General features: G+C 42.8%; 1 protein-coding gene across 3 annotated transcripts in view; it reads right to left on the reverse strand.

The window, feature by feature from the left end:
• The window catches only part of LOC140463549 (uridine-cytidine kinase-like 1), a 184,918-nt gene extending 171,532 nt beyond the window's left edge, over positions 1–13,386 (reverse strand). For 2 of the 3 annotated variants that reach the window (XM_072557694.1, XM_072557703.1), the window contains exon 1: positions 13,291–13,386. In XM_072557694.1, the coding sequence (XP_072413795.1) occupies positions 13,291–13,358 (68 nt within the window). In that variant the 5' untranslated portion in view covers positions 13,359–13,386. The remainder of the gene's footprint in view (positions 1–13,290) is intronic. The other variant, XM_072557712.1, reaches the window with a different exon arrangement.
• Between the last annotated feature and the right edge of the window lie 6,628 nt (positions 13,387–20,014).

Raw genomic sequence — 20,014 nt, forward strand, 5'->3', positions numbered from 1 at the left:
TGTACTTGAATTGTTACCTGTTTCTCTCTTAAAAGATGCAGAATTTCTCCAGCACATTTTTTTCATAATTCTAGTATTTGCGATATTTTGCTTTTAAATAGCATTTGTGCTTCTTCCAAAGAACGATTATTTTAAATTCTAGTTTTTGCTAGAAAGCACATTTATTGCTCTAATACTCACAACTAGGAATACAAGTGAATATGATGTTATAGACGTTTCCTGATAAAACAGTACTATTTTACTGGATCCAGTCATTTTAACATAAGGATGTTTTTTAAACAAAAAAAAAGGTTATTAAACGTAAATGTGTGTGGTATTCAGCAGACCACATTTACAATATTGTGAGCAAGATGTATTGGCCCCAGAGCAGGTTCATGAAAGCGATCTCAGGAATTAAAGGCTTAACATTTGAGGAACGTTTGAGGACTTTACTCGATAGAATTTAGAAGAGGGGGATCTGATTGAAACTTATGAATACTTGAATGGCCTGGACAGAGTGGACACTGGGAAGATGGTTTCATTGACAGAAGAGATAAGGACCCAAAGGTACAGTCTTCAAGTAAAGAGATGACCTTTCAGGTCAGTGATAAGGAGAAAATTCTTTACCAGAGATGGTGAATCTGTGGAATTCATTGCCACAGGAAGCTGTGGGGGCCAGGTCACTGAGTATATTTAAAAACAGAGATAGGTAACTTCTTGATTGCCAAGGGGATCAAACGTTATGGGGAGAAGGCGGGAAAATGGGGTTGAAAAACCTATCGACCATGATTAAATGGTGGAGCAGATTCAATGGGCCAAATGGCCTAATTTTTGCTCTTATGGTTTTATGATAATTTGGGTAAATTATTAGTACAGATCAAAATACATACATACTACCTGCCAGCCAAATTGGCTGCACGTTGGACAATGCTGGGAACCAAAATCTTAAGGATTCTTGACACTTCAGAAGAATGGGAAGCTAGAAAAGGTGTTGAGGTAAGTCTGGTAATTCAGGGAACATTAGTATACTAGAGATCTAACGTTTGTTCTAAAGGTTAAGATGCAGAATCAATTCGGCTTGAGAAAAGAAACAGAAAAAAAGTTAAAAAGTCTATGTGAGACTAATGCAAGATCCCCTATGAGTAGCAAAAGTATAGAACAGAATATTTAAGAAAGAAATGGGAATTTGAAACAAAATGTTAAACAGTAATTATAAGTGATTTTCAATCCACATGAATCAGATTAAGAAAAACAGCCTGGAGAACAAATAGCATCAAACCCCTACATAGAACAATGTAGAATCCCGACAAGTCCACACGGACCCTCGGAAGGGTAACCCACCCAGACCCATTCCCCAACTCTAATTATTCTATATTTACCCCTGACTAATGCATCTAACCTACACTTCCTGAACACTATGGTGCAACTTAGCATGGCCAATTTACCTAACCTGCACATCTTTGGGCTGTAGGAGGAAACCAGAGCACCTGGAGGAAGCCCAGACACAGACAGGGAGAATGTGCAAACTCCATACAGTCGCCCAAGGTTAAACCCAGATCCCTGGCGCTGTGAGATAGCATTGCTAACCATTGAGTGGGATGGCATGGTGGCTCAATCTGAATAAGTTCAGAGTGTACCTGGACAAATGCTGTTTTACACCAGACAGAAGACTATTCTGGACCTGATTATGTGCAATGGAACAGGGTAAATGACCTCATTTGAAAAGAGTGCCTCGGTAGCGGTGGTAATATCATAATTAAATTTCACATCCAGTTTGACAGTGACAAGTGTAGACCTAAAACACATGTTTTGAACATAAATAAAAGTTAATTAACAAGGGTTTAACAAGGAGAATAAGGCAGAAAGTTAGAATCTCTTGCTATCTATTTTTGTGCTTCAAACTATTATGTAAAAAGGTTAAGAATAGCTAAAATAAGTATTAGTGCCCTCAACAGCAAGACTTGGTAATTGGGAAGCATTAAGTCAACATTTTCTGTGACTGTCTTCATTGCAGAGGTCACAAATACCAGCAAGGGAAGCAAGGGAGAAATTTAAAGTATTTACAATGATAGAGAAAGGTACTCAGAAAAATCAAGAATAAAACGCTGACATGACCCCAGGACCTGCCACATGCATCTAGGCTCTTAAAAGAAGTCGCTGCTGAGATAGGTGCAAATTGTTTTAATTTTGAGGCTCTGCAAGGATCCCATCAATCACAACTTTAGCAAATGTAACTTCCCTATTCAAGAAAGGAGCAAACTTAGACTAACATCTGTCATGGAGAGTATGCTCTGATCTAAGTTTCAATCAATCAGTTATGAGATTTTGTGAAAATGAAATCACCCTTGACTAATTTATTGGAATTATTTGAGGATGTGGCAAGCAATGTGGATAAATGAGAAGCTGTGGAAGTAGTTTAAATGGATTTGATAAAGTGTTACATCAAAATTACTGTTCAAAGTAAGAACTCACTGTATAGGAGGCAATTATTAATATGGATAGAGGATAGGTTAACTCAAAAGAAGCAAGGATAAATGATTCTTTTTTGGGGAATGATGAGCTGCAACTGTCTGAGTGTCACAGAAGTCACTACTGAGGCCTTAATTATTCTATGTCAATCTATAGCAATGACTTGGATGAAGGGACCAAATAAAAGGTTGCAAAATTTACTGATGACAAAATGAGGGGTAGGACACTTTAGTTCTCAGAGGGCTTGGGGATCTGAAAAGGAATATAGATAGGTTAAGAGTATGGGCAAAAACTGAAGATGGAGTTTAATGTGGAAAAATGTGAACTTAACCATTTTAGCAGAAAGAATAAAAAAGATATTTAAATAGAGAGGGATCGCAGAACTCTGCAGTAAAAGAAGATCTAGGCATCTTTGTAAATGAATCATTAAAAAAAATTAGTGTGCAGATACAGCAAGTTATTAGAAAAGAAATGGAATGTTGTTGGGTTATTCCAAGGGGAATAGAATATTAAAAAAAGTAGGGATGATCTGCTAAAGTATATTGAGCATTAATTGGATCACAACTGAAGTAGTTCAATGATCTGATTTGATAAAGGATATAATTGAATCTTACAGTTCAGAGAAGGTTCACTTGACAAATTCTTGGGATAAAACCTTGAGAAAAATCTTGTAAGGAAGGGTTCAACAGATTGAGCTTGTATCCATTGGGGTTCAGAAGATTTATGGAAGCATATAAAAAGGACTTGACAAGGTGGATACTGAAGGGATTATTTTCTCCCCTCTGGGACATATTTGGAAAAAGTCTCCAATTTAAGATGGGGATGAGGATTTATTTCTCTGAACGTTCTTACTCTGTGGAATTTTCTACCCCAAAGAGCAATGAGGACAGGTTGATTGAATATTTTAAAGATTGAGTTAAGACAGATTAACAACTACATGGGTGTGAACGATTACAGGGCAATACAAAGAGTTGAGGGCACAGATTAGCCATGATCTTATGCACAGCAGATTCAATGTGCCTATTTATAAATTGTATGATTGTAACATTGAAAATTCCTGCTCAACTTAAGAATTAGTTATAAAAGACTTAAGATATTTAGAATGCAATTTAGTAACTCAGAACTAAGCTTCATTAGTGACAATAAATTTCAACTTCATAGATATAATAAACCATACTTGATTCTTGAAGTAAATGCTCTGAATTGCATCTGTACTTGACCACAAACAAATCATAGGCCTCTTTTCACAGTCCTGGTAAACAGAAATGGACACAAAGGTTTCTTGACTACCTGAGCTAGAACCATAAAGCAATTTCAGAATTGCAAGTAGGTTCTCACCTTTTTGTTCAAAATTCATCTTTGATTATCCAATCCACTTGCACAATTCTCTCCTACTTTGTTCAAGCTTACATTGGGTAGCCAAGAAGCATAATGCAGGAAGCTGCCAAGGTTTCAAATTAACAAAAGAAGAAGATCATTTGCCTTGATATACCCTGCAACATTTCAGATATCATGATTAGAGATGTGTCATATAACTAATATGACCTTCAATTCTAGCAGGACATCTATTCAGCATCATGAGTTACTGCCATCTTGTGACTGTCTTCTTGTGACTGAGCAAACAATTTTCAACCCAGAGATCTTTGACCATTAGTTGAGACATCCTCCTCCATTCAGGCAAATTCGTAGTACAGGATTTGATTCCTTCAATTTACTTTTTCTGCCTCACTGCTGTGACCCAACGGAAGACACAGCTTCATTGCTCAAAATTGCGACTGCTTGTCAATCAGAGGCTCCCAGATATTAAGCTGCCACACTTCAGAGTATTTTTGAAGCGTTCTTGATGTCCTCCCTGGAACTCTGGCCATTTGAGAGCAGAGAAAATAAGACCTGATGGGGGAACATGTTTTTGTCAATCTGAACACAAGTATCCAGTCCAAAGCTTATTACACAGAAATTTTGGCTAAATATTTATGGTGCGGCCTCAAGAAGCCCATCACACATGTTCCATAATCTTCCCTTTAAATCAGATGTGGCTGGAGGAACTAATAAAATTTCTCAAGAGCGCATGTACTACTGATATATAGTTCAGATCTCAAACAGTATAGGTGTGTGAGGATGACAATTGTTCTCACACTTTGACTTTTATTTTGACTTGCAGAAATCTTTGATGTCACCACTTTCTGTTAATAGTATGTTGAAGCTGGAGCATGTGATTTGGTGTTTGATCTCCTATTACTACTTATCTTTTGAGTGGAATGGCTGCCAAGATACAGAAGTTGCTCAACATATTTCAGAGTCTCTCTTTCAAAGTAAATGGGTGGTACAATGATTGACCAATAAGATCTAAAGTTGATCGAAGTTTTGTTTTTGGCAGCATTCAGGTGAGCCTAAGTTTTTTATATGCAAAAATAAAAGAGGGGAAAAGTGGCTTGCAAATATGGTGCAGTGGGCAATGACACTTGTCATCTACCAACTACAGTTCATGTTTATCAGTGATAGTCAATTTAGTTTTGGTACAGAACTCAGAGGTTAAAAGCATGTGCATCTAGAAGGTACTTAATACTGACAGAACAGCTGATCTTGATAAGATAAATTAGTTGCTGTCAATTGAATTGTAATATATGGGCTACCACACAGCCTCGCTTCACTCTGGTCTGAATTTTGAACTTATAGACTTGTTCTTGCATGTGAACTATAATTGTCCATCCAGAATGTGAAATCATGTGAAACACAGAACAGCATTTCTAAGTAAAGAAGTTACATTCTGGTTTCAGGTGATGTTTTTGTATCTAACAGCAGAATTTCAATGTAGTTTGTAATGACTATCTAAACAATCAAGATAGCAGCTGCAACTGACCTCAGACAAGAATCACCCAGAAGCAGTGAAATCCAAGCTGAAGCAACAAAACTTTGATCATATGTTCAGTATTGTGTCAGCCAAAATAACATGGATATTTAAGTCAACAGTCAGTCTTGTGTGCCTGTGGACTTATCTCCCCAGAAATGTATGGACATTCACTGACTAGAATATGCATGACAACTGAACAGTACATTTTTCAATCCCAAAAGATCAAGAGAAATGGAGAACATGCAGGAAGGTGATGTTGACGCAGGTCAGCCTCATCTTGTTAAATAGAGTATAGAAACACAAGATATGGGAGCAGAATTAGGCCATCCAGCCCATCGAGCCTACTCTGCCATTCATCATAATGAACATAATTTTTCAACACCGTTCTCCTGTCTTCTTCTTACAACTTTTGGTTCTTGATTAAGGAGATCAATCTATCGCTGTCTTAAATACACTCGATGACTTGGCCACCACAGCCTTCTATGGCAACAAATTCCACAGATTCAGCACCCTCTGGCTGAAGAAATTACTTTTTGTCTCACTTGTAGTTGAAGCTTGCATTGGAATGCAAGCTTCATGTTCCTTTGTTCTATAAAGCAGTATTGACTGGGTGACCTTCGAGGCTTACACTGAGTGAAGTGTCTGTTAACCCCAACAGAACAATGATAAATTAAGACTACGCACCTTTTTAAAAAAAAGACCTCATATGTGCTGAAGTTATTAAAATTTTTCAAAATAAAAACAAAAACGCACCTAATCTGAAAGTTTTTCTCAATTTAATCTTTACATTCTGGTTTGTGTTTGATCATCTTTTAAAGCACTATTTCAATTTAAGTTCAGAGAATTTACTGCACATGCTTCACGATATCAGCAGTTACAATCTATAATTAATAAAATTCTGACTGACTAACATTCATCTATTTGCAATGCAATGTTTCTATATTTCTGTGTAGAACTGCATTGAAGGAGGACAAAAATCTTCAATGCAACATTGCACTTGTCTCAAACTCATTTGAAATGCTTCCACAAACACAATTTCTTGAATGTCAAAAGTAAAAATATAGGACCACAGAAATAATACAACACAGAACAGGGGCACTTGGCCAATCTTCTCCATGCGTGGAGAGATAAGCTAGAGGAGGGAGGGGGTGGCGAGAAAGTAGCATAGAGTACAATGGGTGAGTGGGGGAGGAGATGAAGGTGATAGGTCAAGGAGAGAGGGTGGAGTGGATAGGTGGAAAAGAAGATAGGCAGGTCGGACAAGTCCGGACAAGTCAGGGAGACAGTTACTGAGCTGGAAGTTTGAAACTAGGATGAGGTGGGGGAAGGGGAAATGAGGAAGCTGTTGAAGTCCACATTGATGCCCTGGGGTTGAAGTGCTCCGAGGCAGAAGATGAGGCGTTCTTCCTCCAGGCGTCTGGTGGTGAGGGAGCGGCGGTGAAGGAGGCCCAGGACCTCCATGTCCTCGGCAGAGTGGGAGGGGGAGTTGAAATGTTGGGCCACGGGGCGGTTTGGTTGATTGGTGCGGGTGTCTCGGAGATGTTCCCTAAAGAGCTCTGCTAGGAGGCGCCCAGTCTCCCCAATGTAGAGGAGACCACATCGGGAGCAACGGATACAATAAATGATATTAGTGGATGTGCAGGTGAAACTTTGATGGATGTGGAAGGTTCCTTTAGGGCCTTGGATCCGTTGCTCCCGATGTGGTCTCCTCTACATTGGGGAGACTGGGCGCCTCCTAGCAGAGCTCTTTAGGGAACATCTCTGAGACACCCGCACCAATCAACCAAACCGCCCCGTGGCCCAACATTTCAACTCCCCCTCCCACTCTGCCGAGGACATGGAGGTCCTGGGCCTCCTTCACCGCCGCTCCCTCACCACCAGACGCCTGGAGGAAGAACGCCTCATCTTCCGCCTCGGAGCACTTCAACCCCAGGGCATCAATGTGGACTTCAACAGCTTCCTCATTTCCCCTTCCCCCACCTCATCCTAGTTTCAAACTTCCAGCTCAGTAACTGTCTCCCTGACTTGTCCGGACTTGTCCGACCTGCCTATCTTCTTTTCCACCTATCCACTCCACCCTCTCCTCCTTGACCTATCACCTTCATCTCCTCCCCCACTCACCCATTGTACTCTATGCTACTTTCTCGCCACCCCCTCCCTCCTCTAGCTTATCTCTCCACGCTTCAGGCTCACTGCCTTTATTCCTGATGAAGGGCTTTTGCCCGAAACGTCAATTTCGCTGCTCGTTGGATGCTGCCTGAACTGCTGTGCTCTTCCAGCACCACTAATCCAGTATTTGGTTTTCAGCATCTGTAGTCATTGTTTTTACAATCTTCTCCATGCTGATCCAAAGACTTCCAGATATCTTTCTAATCCTATCTTTCTGCACACAACTCCTAGCCCTGCAGCAATTTACAGCACTTAAGATGTAACCTCTACGTTAAATCGGCTCTTCATCATGTCCTCTCTAAACCTTGCTACTTAGTTTGTATTTACGACCCCTGGTTTTTGAACTCTCTGCTAAGATAAACAAGTTCCTCCTGTCTACTGTATCTCTACCCATCACAATTTTGTATATCTCCATCATTTTGATGCTCAGCCTTCTCTGTTCCAAGAAAAACAACCCCAATGTTTCCAAACGTTCCTCATAGCCACAGATATGCCCTGGCAACTCTCTCCAGAGCAATTACATCTTTCTTGTAATGTAGTCACCAAAACCTGTGCACAATATGCCAGTTTTGGTCTCAGTGTCTTCTACAGTTTCATTATATTCATGCTTTTAAAAGATGAAGGTGAACATGCCAATGAAGGAGAACATTCCATACACCTTCTTGATAATCTAATTTACCTGCCGATTCTACTGCACCTTAGATGCTGCTTGACCGGCTGTGCTTTTCCAGTACCACACTCTTGGATGTAATTAACCTGTACTGCTACTTTAAGGACCTGTGCACTTGCATGCCAAGATTTCTCACTTTATCTACCCCTCTCACTATATTCCCATTTACTGCTCGATTTCCCCGATTATTGTGAGCTAATGCATTCAGCGCTGAACTCTATCTACAACTTTCCTGCCCACTCCACCAACCCATGTTTAACATTTTCAAACTTGCAATTATCCTCTACACAATCCACAATGTGGCCAATTTTGGTGCCATCTGCAAATTTCCCAACTGTGACCCCCACATTCAAGTCCAAATTCAAGTCCATTAGTGTATAAAACAACAGCACAAGTCCTAACACGGAACTCTGCGAAACACCACTTGTAACAGCTTTCCATTCACAAGGGCAGCCAGCGACCATTACCCTTGGCTTCCTATTACTAAGCCAACATTAAATCCAATTTGGCACATTACCCTGTATCCCATTGGCTTTTACTTTTTGACCAGTCTGTCACATGGGACCTCGTCAAATGTGTTATTAAAATTCATGTAGAAATCCACTGCACCATCTTCATCAATCCTCCTTGTCACTTCTGCAAAGAATTCATTCAAATTTGAAAGGTATGACCTTCCGTTAATAAAGCCATACTATCCCTGACTAGTCCATGCCTTTCTAAGAGACAGTTTGTCTGATCTCTCAGGATTAATGCTTACAGTGTGTCCAATGAATTAAGATTAAATCGGTCTACAATTGTTTGACATTTCCTTTGAAATGTTATTAACCAACGGAACCACATTTGCATTCTTCTGGCACCTCACCTATGTCAAGTGAAGATTGGAAAATAATCCTCAGAGCACCTGCTATTTCCTCAGTGACCTCCTTCAACATCGTAAGGAATAATCCATCCAGCGTTGGCAAGTTATCCATTGTCAATGATTCTAACATCTCCAACACTTCTCAATATATACACTTCCTTCTAAGCACAATTTCAAACCCTGTCCAAAAGAGGCCCGGGAAACTACAATTTTAGTGGCTCAATATATATGCCAATGCAAGGGTTTTGTCTGCATATAACTTCAAGAGCTCATTATCCAGTTATTGCATCAAACAACAAGCTGTTCAAACACAATACAAATCATGCTGGCACCAAGTCTTTGAAAGCGCTATCCAAGATTCTCACTCCCCCAATTCCTAATCGGCCTGTAGATTCTTTCCCTCAAGACTAGAGGATCCGAACTCCGCGAATGTTGCACCATGATTCAGAAAAAGATGAAAGAAATAGGCCCAATAATTAAGAGCCAGTTGGCATGATGTCAGAGTGGGAAGTTACCAGAATCAATATTAAGAAATAGAATTAACTATTACTTGCATAGAATAATCCAGGGTAGAGTCATAGAAAAGTACAGCACGGAAACAGATCCTTCAGTCCAACCCGTCCATGCCGACCAGATATCCCAACTCAATCTAGTCCCACCTGCCAGCACCTAACCCATATCCCTCCAAACCCTTCCTATTCACATACCCATCCAGATGCCTTATAAATGTTGCAATTGTACTAGCCTCCATTATTTCCTCTGGCAGCTCATTCCATACACACACCACCCTCAGCTCTCTTTTAATATCTTTCCCCGCTCACCCTAAACCTATGCTCTCTAGTTCTGGACTCCCCCACCCCAGGGAAAAGACTTGGTCTATTTATCCTATCCATGCCCCTCATGATTTTATAAACCTCAAAAGGTCACCCCTCAGCCTCCGACACTGCAGGGAAAACAGCCCTAGCCTATTCAACCTCTCCATTTAGCTCAAATCCTCCAACCCTGGTAACACCCTTGTAAATCTTTTCTAAATCCTTTCAAGTTTCACAACATCTTTGCAATAGGAAGGAGACCAGAATTGCATGCAATATTTCACAGTACCCTTCAACCGACACTCTCATTCGTTTGGCCGAACTATTCCTCACCCTTAATTTCTCCTTTGAATCCTCCCACTTCCTCCAGACCAAAGGGGTAGCCATGGGCACACGTATGGGCCCCAGCTATGCCTGTCTCTTTGTTGGCTATATAGAGCAGTTGATCTTCCGTAATTACACCAGCACCACTCCCCACCTCTTCCTCCACTACATTGATGACTGCATTGGCGCCACCTCGTGCTCCCGCGAGGAGGTTGAGCAATTCATCAACTTCACCAACACATTCCACCCTGACCTTAAATTTACCTGGACCATCTCGGACACCTCCCTCCCCTTCCTGGACCTCTCCATCTCCATTAATGACGACCGACTTGACACTGACATTTTTTTTTACAAACCCACCGACTCCCACAGCTACCTGGATTACACCTCTTCCCACCATACCTCTGGCAAAAATGCCATCCCGTATTCCCAATTCCTCTGCCTCCGCCGGATCTGCTCCCAGGAGTACCAGTTCCACCACAGAACACACCAGATGGCCTCCTTCTTTAGAGACCGCAATTTCCCTTTCCACGTGGTTAAAGATGCCCTCCAACGCATCTCGTCTACATCCCGCACCTCTGCCCTCAGACCCCACCCCTCCAACTGTAACAAGGACAGAACGCCCCTGGTGCTCACCTTCCACCCTGCCAACCTTCGCATAAACCAAATCATCCGCCGACATTTCCACCACCTCCAAACAGACCCCACTACCAGGGATATATTTCCCTCCCCACCCCTTTCCGCAAAGACCGTTCCCTCCGCGACTACCTGGTCAGGTCCACGCCCCCAAACAACCCACCCTCCAAACCTGGCACTTTCCCCTGCCACCGCAGGAACTGTAAAACCTGCGCCCACACCTCCTCCCTCACCTCTATCCAAGGCCCTAAAGGAGCCTTCCACATCCATCAAAGTTTTACTTGCACATCCACTAATATCATTTATTGTATCCGTTGCTCCCGATGCGGTCTCCTCTACATTGGGGAGACTGGGCGCCTCCTAGCAGAGCGCTTTAGGGAACATCTCAGAGACACCCGCACCAATCAACTACACCACCCCGTGGCCCAACATTTCAACTCCCACTCCCACTCTGCCAAGGACATGGAGGTCCTGGGCCTCCTTCACCGCCGCTCCCTCACCACCAGACGCCTGGAGGAAGAACGCCTCATCTTCCGCTTCGGAACACTTCAACCCCAGGGCATCAATGTGGACTTCAACAGCTTCCTCATTTTCCCCTTCCTCCACCTCACCCTCGTTCTAAACTTCCAGCTCAGTAACTGTCCCCATGAGTTGTCTGGAGTTGTCCTACCTGCCTATCTTCTTTTCCACCTATCCACTCCACCTTCTCCTCCCTGACCTATCACCTTCATCCCCTCCCCCATTCACCCACTGTACTCTATGCTACTTTCTCCCCACCCCCACCCCCACCCTCCTCTAGTTTATCTCTCCAAGCTTCAGGCTCACTGCCTTTATTCCTGATGAAGGGCTTTTGCCCAAAACGTCGATTTTGAAGCTACTTGGATGCTGCCTGAACTGCTGTGCTCTTCCAGCGCCACTAATCCAGAATCTGGTTTCTAACATCTGCAGCCATTGTTTTTACCTCATATTCCAACAGTGGCCTAACCAATGTCCTGTACAGTCGCAACATGACCTCCCAACTCCTGTAACTTTTTCATGCAGAGGGTGGTACGTGTGTGGAAACGGTGGGGGGGGGGGGGGGGGAGGGGAGAGGAGAAGATAATGGAAAGAACAAAAGGAAGTGATAGAAGAAACCGAGAAGATTTATTTGCCACGGCTCGTAAATTGCAGCAATGATTAGATAGGCTCATGGTGTTTTTTCTTGCAACAGAGGAGGATGTGGATTAACTAAATTGACGTGATTGATTTCCCCTTCAGAGAGGTCAATTCCTGAGGGAGGAGACTCAAGATAATTGGTAGGTTTACAGGTATCATGAGGAAAAACGTTTTGATCCAGAGGGTGGTGTATGCCTGGATTTTGCTGCCCCGTTTGCTGATAGGGGTGGAAATCCTAAAGGAAACTTCGATATACACCTGTTGAACTACAAACTGTAAGATTGAGGAGCAGATGCTGTTAAGTAAGATTAGAATGAGTAGCTGGCACAGATAAAATAGATTATGCCTTAACTTTTCTACTATGTTATGGTTCTAAATGTTTGTCGAGTTCTTGTTTAACAGTTACTAATGAAACTTTCACGTTGTGCAGTCTGGATCATAGCAACTTGCGACACAACTTTTTTTTAAAAAAACAGTGGTAGGAATCTAGTGGTGGTAGAGGCAGATACGAAAGGGGCGTTTAAGAGACGTTTAGATTAAGACATGAATATGACTGAAATGGAGGGAACATACATGACGTTCTGCAGCCACTTCCGGGAACGTACTCCAATTTCAAATCGGAGGCAAAAGGCTACAAAAGGTGATTCAAACGAAACGAATGTTTCCGGTATCGTACCGGAAATAGTGATCCAACCGTTTTCTCTCTGAGTGATCAAAAACAGCAGAATCGGAGCTATTCCCAGAAAAATCAAAATACTGCGGATGCTGGAAAGCTGAAATAAACAGAATGCTAGACAATTTCTGAATGTTAGCTCCGTTTTACTTTCTCCTCAGGTGCTGTCAGACCTGTTGAGATTCTCTAGCATTCTGTTTCTGTGCTTTTAGCCCTGCATATCCACACTGGACATTCGGCACTTTAAGGTTGACTGTTCCATTGTAGAGATGCATTTAACACAACCGAAGATAGACATCCTGCTTTACCGACCTTTATTCGGGGGACGAGTAACATCTATACAGCATAACCGATATACAGTAAATTACCATTACATCAGTGGAACTAATTCCCTACAAAGGATGATGGTTTATCATCTCAGGAGAGTTGAATAGGAGTGGGAGCTCCATTAAGCACCACTCCGGTCCCCAATGTCTCTGGAGGATGGATGAACCATCTTCATAGAGAACACCATCAGTCCCTCGTCACTCCTAGTTGCCATTAGCAACCATCCGCACGTCCCAGAGCAGAGCCACTCAGGCTTCCCATCCCAGGCGCAAAGCGCTACGAAAAACAAAATACTCCGCAGTTCACAGATTCTTACTAAGACACACAGTCTGTTCCTATCAGTTACCCTTTGGCCTGTGCTAGTACCTGTCTGACCTGGAGATGGGTCTCTCTTCCTCTCCGACCGTCACCATCTGATCCACGTTTCCAGCCATGGCTCTTCAACTGTTCCGTGCAGTGCGTGACCAGGAATGACGCGAGCACGCAGGCTGCCCTTATCTCGCGAGTGTGCCTTCCGCCTCTGCTGCTTGATGTCATCTAAATTCTGTCAAAGTTAGCGGGCATCTAATTAAATGTACCATGATTAATTTTTCCCCGAAGAAATCCATCTGATGGCTGACAGGGTGTTGGCGGTAGAAACCTCCAGACATTTAACAATAATTTAGATGAACTTGAAAGGCCATAGCACATGATACCCCAGATTAAGTGCTAGCAAACAGGACTAAAAATCACACCAAGTTATAGTCCAACAGGTTTAATTGGAAGCACTAGTTTTCGGAGCGCTGCTCCTTCATCAGGTGGATGTGGAGTATACAGAATTTATGGCAAAAGTTTACAGTGTGATGTAACTGAAATTATACATTGAAAAATACCTTGATTGTTTGTTAAGAGCAGAATAGCGTAATAGCAGAGGGACCTATATTTGTTTATCTTACCAGTTGAAATCGAAGAAGTGAGGGTTGCTGCTGAGAAACATTTTGAAAATACTTGGTAATATTTGCTTTTTGTGTGTGTATCTTGTAGCAAACTGCATTTCATGCCTATGTGCCTAAAATTACAAGTTTAACAAGTGTCATCAACTTTGGATGTTCATGATGCCGCCACAAATTTAACAAATTGTGATTGCTTTCAAATGCTTGATCAGGGCTCATTCTAAATTGTGCCATGTGATATCTGCTAATGCCTGCTGCAGTTTCAGGCATTTTAGAACTTTTAAGGAAGCGGCATCAGATTGTAGAATATTAAGAATTCTAGTCATTGAATGTGAAAGTGTGTCTTAACCTAAAACTTCTTCAAGTGGTACAAGCAGTTAAAATAAAGTCAAGAAAAACTGTCCCATGGAACATTTGGTTAAGGAACAGTGGACATGAACAACCAATCAAAGGACAAGCAAAGGAAATTTTCATAAGACTCCCTAATACGCATGGCAGAATCCAAGCAGAACACAGAATACATCGAGAGCTATGCAGGCATACAAAGTTTGTTTCATTCAAACTGCATCAGCTCGACAAAATACATCTGATGCAGAAGCGAGACCAAAGATCTCTTATAACTCATCAATATTATGTCAATATGTAGTGGATTGGCCATTGAAACATGTTTTGAGCACCAACAGCATTTCACAACCATGTATGACTTTTTTTTATTTAGATAAACACCGTCTGGTTGAAATCCATATTACCATTCAAGAGCTGGTTCGAACCCCACATGTATGTCTCCACAGTACCCTGACTGACTTACCTGTAATTCTCAGACTGGCTGCACTTGGCCTTTATGACTGCATTACTGCAGCATGGAAGGATTTGGAGTCTCAGTGAATTACAAAAAGCTAGCATCCAAGTTCATCAGGTAATAGAGAAGGCAAATAGCTTTTATTCGGGGGTTGCTCGGAGGGTAGGTTTTCCTCTTAAAAGTATTTACCTTGAGCGTCAGCAACCTTCATTTGCAGCAACAGCGGGAGTGGTGAGAACGAGGAGCTGAGTGGAAGTGGTCGAATTGCAATCTGGGAAGGTGAGTGAACCGATATATTTGGGCAGTGGCTGAACCCGAGACACTACACTTATCGTACCTCCAACCCACCCTCCTCCTGTAACCAAAAAAAATGATAAAAATCACAGATAAAAAAACCAGGTTATAGTCCGAAAGGTTTATTTGGAAGCACTCGCTTTCAGACCACTGCTCCTTTGGGGCGGCACAGTGGCACAGTGGTTAGCACTGCTGCCTCACAGCGCCAGAGACCCGGGATCAATTCCTGCCTCAGGTGATTCTCTGTGTGGAGTTTGCACATTCTCCCCGTGTCTGCATGGGTTTCCTCTGGGTGCTCTGGTTTCCTCCCACAAATCCAAAAATGTGCGGGTTAGGTGAATTGGCCATGCTAAATTGGCCATAGTGTTAGGTGAAGGGGTAAATGGAGGGGAATGGGTCTGGGTGAGTTGCGCTTCAGCGGGTCGGTGTGCACTTGTTGGGCTGAAGGGCCTGTTTCCACACTGTAAGTAATCTAATCTAATCTTCATCAGGTCATTGTGGTGTATAAGATCTTAAGACACAGAATTTATAGGAAAAGTCTACAGTGTGATGCAACTGGAATTATATATTGAAAAATGCATGGTGGCGCAGTGGTTAGCACCAGGGTCCCAGGTTCAATTCCAGCCTCGGGCGACTGTCTGTGAGGAGTTTGCACATTCTCCCCATGTCTGCGTGGGTTTCCTCCAGGTGCTCTGGTTTCCTCCCACAGTCCAAAGATGGGCCGGTTAGGTGAATTGGTCGTGCTAAATTGCCCATAGTGTTAGGTGCATTAATCAGAGTGACATTGGTGTGGGTGGGTTACTCTTCGGAGGGTCGGTGTGGACCGAAGGGCCTGTTTCACACTGTAGGGAATATAATCTAATAATAAAAAAAACCTGGATTGTTTGTTGAGTCTCTCATCTTTGAGAATGACTACGTTGGTTTCAGTTCTTTCATATGTAAATCCCAGAACTTTTTTATTAAAGTTACAATCTCAAGCGAACTTTAATAACACGTCCCATTCAGCTCAGATATTGCATTGAAGGTGTGAGATGCCTTATGTGAAGTTGTCTGTGTCCCAATGTTCAGACTGGTTCTATTTCTAAAAAAGGGGACTTAAAAAATCCTACATGGATTCATGCAGTTTTTGAGCAAAATAAAATGTAAATGTGCAAGTACAAATTCACCCCACAAACGTGTGTGTGCTATGGGTGTGTATTGTTGGGAGGGTATGAGTATCTGTGAGAGAGTGTGTGTATGAGTGTGAGTGTAAAGAGATATAAGAGGATGGGCGGCATGGTGGCACAGTGGTTAGCACTGCTGCCTCACAGCGCCAGAGACCCGGGTTCATTTCCTGCCTCAGGTGATTCTCTGTGTGGAGTTTGCACATTCTCCCCGTGTCTGCGTGGGTTTCCTCCGGGTGCTCCGGTTTCCTCCCACACTCCAAAGATGTGCAGGTTAGGTCAATTGGCCATGCTAAATTGCCCGTAGTGTTAGGTAAGGGGTAGATGTAGGGGTATGGGTGGGTTGCGCTTCGGCGGATCGGTGTGGACTTGTTGGGCCGAAGGGCCTGTTTCCACACTGTAAGTAATCTAATCTAATCTAATCTAAAGTCTGTGAGTGGGTGTGTACATGAGAGAGGGTCTACATGAGTGTGTTTGTGTGTGTGTGTGTGTGTGTGTGTGTGTGTGTGTGAGAGAAAGAAAAAGTTTGTAGTGCAGTGAGGTCACCTGTAGTGTGCCATGAACCCAAGGTCCCGGTTGAAGCCATCCCATCCCCATGGGTACCGAACTTTGCTATCAGCCTCTGCTCGGCCACTTTGCGTTGTTGCCCTTCCCGAAGTCCGCTTTGGAGGATGGTCACCTGAAGGTCTGAGGTCGAATGTCCCGGACTGCTGAAGTGTTCTCCAACTGGGAGGGAGCACTCCTGCCTGCTGATTATTGTGCAGTGTCCATTCATCCATTGCTGTAATCTTTGTTTGATCTTGCCAAAGTACCATGCCTCAGGGCATCCTTGCCTGCAGTATGAGGTAGACAATGTTCACTGAGTCACATGAGTACCTGTCCCATAAATGGTGGCTGGTGTCCTCACGTGTAATGGTGGTATCCGTGTTGACACTCTAAAACATCTGAGGTCCAGGGCACTCGACCTTGGACCTTCGGGTGACCATCCTCCAAGGTGGACTTTGGGTTGGGCAACAATGCAAAGTGGCCAAGCAAATGCTGATAGCCAAATTTGGAACCCGTGGCGATGGCCTCAACCAGGATCTTGGGTTAATGTCAAACTATAGGTGACCCCACTGAACTACACACACTCCCCCCTCCACCCCCCCACTCACTCACACTCACACACACGCACACACACACACTCCCTACAGACCCATGCACTCACGTAGATCCTCTCCTACACAAACTCTCTCTCATATGCTTACACATATACATCCACACTCACATCTACACATGCACCCTTATACCCCTTTACACTCACACACATACACACACTCTCTCACAGACACATTTCCCCCACTCACACCCACGCGCGCACACACACACACATAAGTTTGTGGGGTGAATATGTACTTGCACAATGACATTTTATCTTGCTTAAAAACTGCATGAATCCATGCAAGATTCTGTAAATCCCCTTCATTAGAAATAGAATCAGTCTGAACATTGGGACACAGACAGCCTCACACAGGGTGTCTCACACATTAAGTGCATTACCTGAGCTGACATGGCACCTATTGTTAAAGTTCACTGGAGAATGTAACTTTAAAAAGTTCTGGGATTTATATATGAAAGAACTGAAACCAACATTGTCATTCTCAAAGATGAGGCTTAACAAAACAATCCACGTCTTTTTCAATATATAATTTCAGTTGCATCACACTGTAAGCATTTGTTATAAATTCTTTGTCTTGTGATCTTATACTCCACAACCACCTAATGAAGGAGCAGCACTCCACAAGCTAGTGCTCCCAAGTAAACCTGGTGTTCAGTGATCTTTAACTTTATACATCCCAGTCCAACACCGGCATCTCCAAATCAAAAAACAGTGTCTGTGGTGTGTTGATAAGGTAAGGTTTTTCTATTTCTTTTTTCATCATGTAATTGGTAAAAACTTTTCTTTTTCATTTATCTAAATTAAGACTAAGTTAAGCTTAAGTTTAAAAATGGCAGGAGATCTCTGACCCGTGTTATGCACCTCTTGTTCAATGTGGGAGCTTCAGGGACGCAGCTGATGTCCATGACCCCTTCACATGGTGGAAATGTGTCCAGCTGCAGCTCTTGTTAGACCATGTGATTGTTCTGGAGCTGCGGATGGACTCACTTTGGAGCATCCGCGATGCTGAGGAGGTCATGGATGGCACGTTTAGTGAATTGGTCACACTGCAGATTAGGATTGTTGAGGGAGAAAGGTGACCAAAAGGCAGAGAAAGGGAAGGAAGTCAGTGCAGAGTCCCCTACAGTCATCTCCCTCTAAAACAGTTAAACTGTTTTAGATATTTTGGGGGAAATGGCTTACCGGGGAAGGCAGCAGCAGGTTCATGGCACTGAGGCTGGCTCTTCTGTACAGAAGGGCAGTAAAAAGATTGGAGGGCTATAGTCATAGGGAATGCAATTGTAATGGTAGTAGATAGTTGGTTTTGTGGTTGAAAACAAGACTCCCAAATGGTAAGTTGCCTCCCAGATGCACGGATGTCTCAGATCGCCTGCAGAGCATTCTGAAGGAGGAGCGTAAATAACCAGTTGTTGTTGAAGCAGAGCACTGTGGAGGACTCGCGCAGTGAGGCAATATCAGTAGAACTCAGAAATAGAACAGGTGCGGTAACAATGTTGGGGCTGTACTACAGGCCTCCCAACAGTGAGCTTGAAATAAAAGTATAAATATATATACAGATTATGGAATGATGTAGGAGCAACAGGGTGGTGGTGATTGGAGATTTTAATTTTCCCAACATTGACTGGGATTCACTTATTGTTAGAGGTCTAGATGGAGCAGATTTTGTAATGAGCATCCAGGAGGGTTTTCTAGAGCAGTATGTAAATAGTCCAACTCGGAAAGGGGCCATACTGGAGCTGGTGCTGGGGAATGAGCCCGACCAGGTAGTTGAAGTTTCAGAGGGGGATTACTTTGAGAATAGTAATCATAATTCCTTATGTTTTAGAATACTCATGGACAAAGACAAGAGTTGTCCAAAAAAAAGTGCTAAATTGTGGGAAGGCCAACTATACCACAATTTGGCTGGAGCTGGGGAATTTAGATTGGGCGCAGCTGTTTAAAGGTAAATTTACATTTGAAATATGGAAGGTTTTTAAATAGAGGTTGATTAGAGTGCAGGACAGACATATCCTGTGAAAATGAAGGATAGAAATGGCAAGATTAGGGAACTATGGATAATAGGTTAAGTTGTAAGACTAGCTAAAAGGAAAAAGGAAGCATACATAAGGTCTGGGTGACTGAAGCTTTGGAATAATATCGGGAATGTAGGATCAATCTGAAACGAGGAATTAAGAGGGCTAAAAGGGGTCATGAAATATATTTAGCAAACAGGATTAAGAAAAATCCCAAAGCCTTTTATTCATAAATAAGGAGCAAGAGGGTAATTAGAAGAAAGGCTTGGCCCACTCGAGGACAACGGAAGAAAGTTATGCATGGAATCAGAGAAAATGGGTGAGATTCTTAATGAGTACTTTGCATCAGTATTCACCGAGGAGAGGACATGATGGACATTGAGGTTAGGGATAGATGTTTGATTACTCTAGATCAAGTTTGTATAAGGAGGGAGGAAGTGTTGGATATTCTAAAAGGCATTAAGGTGGACAAGTCCCCAGGTCCGGATGGGATCAATCCCAGGTTTCTGAGGGAAGTGAGAGAGGAAATAGCTGGGACCTTAACTGATATCTTTGCAGCATCCTTGATCACGGGTGAGGTCCTGGAGGACTGGAGAATTGCTATTGTTGTCCCCTTGTTTAAGGAGGGTAGCAGGGATAATCCAGATAATTATAGACCAGTGAGCCTGAGTGGTAGGGAAGTTGCTGGAGAAGATACTGAGGGATAAGATCTATTGCCATTTGGAAGAAAA

Source organism: Chiloscyllium punctatum, chromosome 3, assembly GCF_047496795.1.
Source record: "Chiloscyllium punctatum isolate Juve2018m chromosome 3, sChiPun1.3, whole genome shotgun sequence".
Taxonomy (NCBI): Eukaryota; Metazoa; Chordata; class Chondrichthyes; order Orectolobiformes; family Hemiscylliidae; genus Chiloscyllium; species Chiloscyllium punctatum.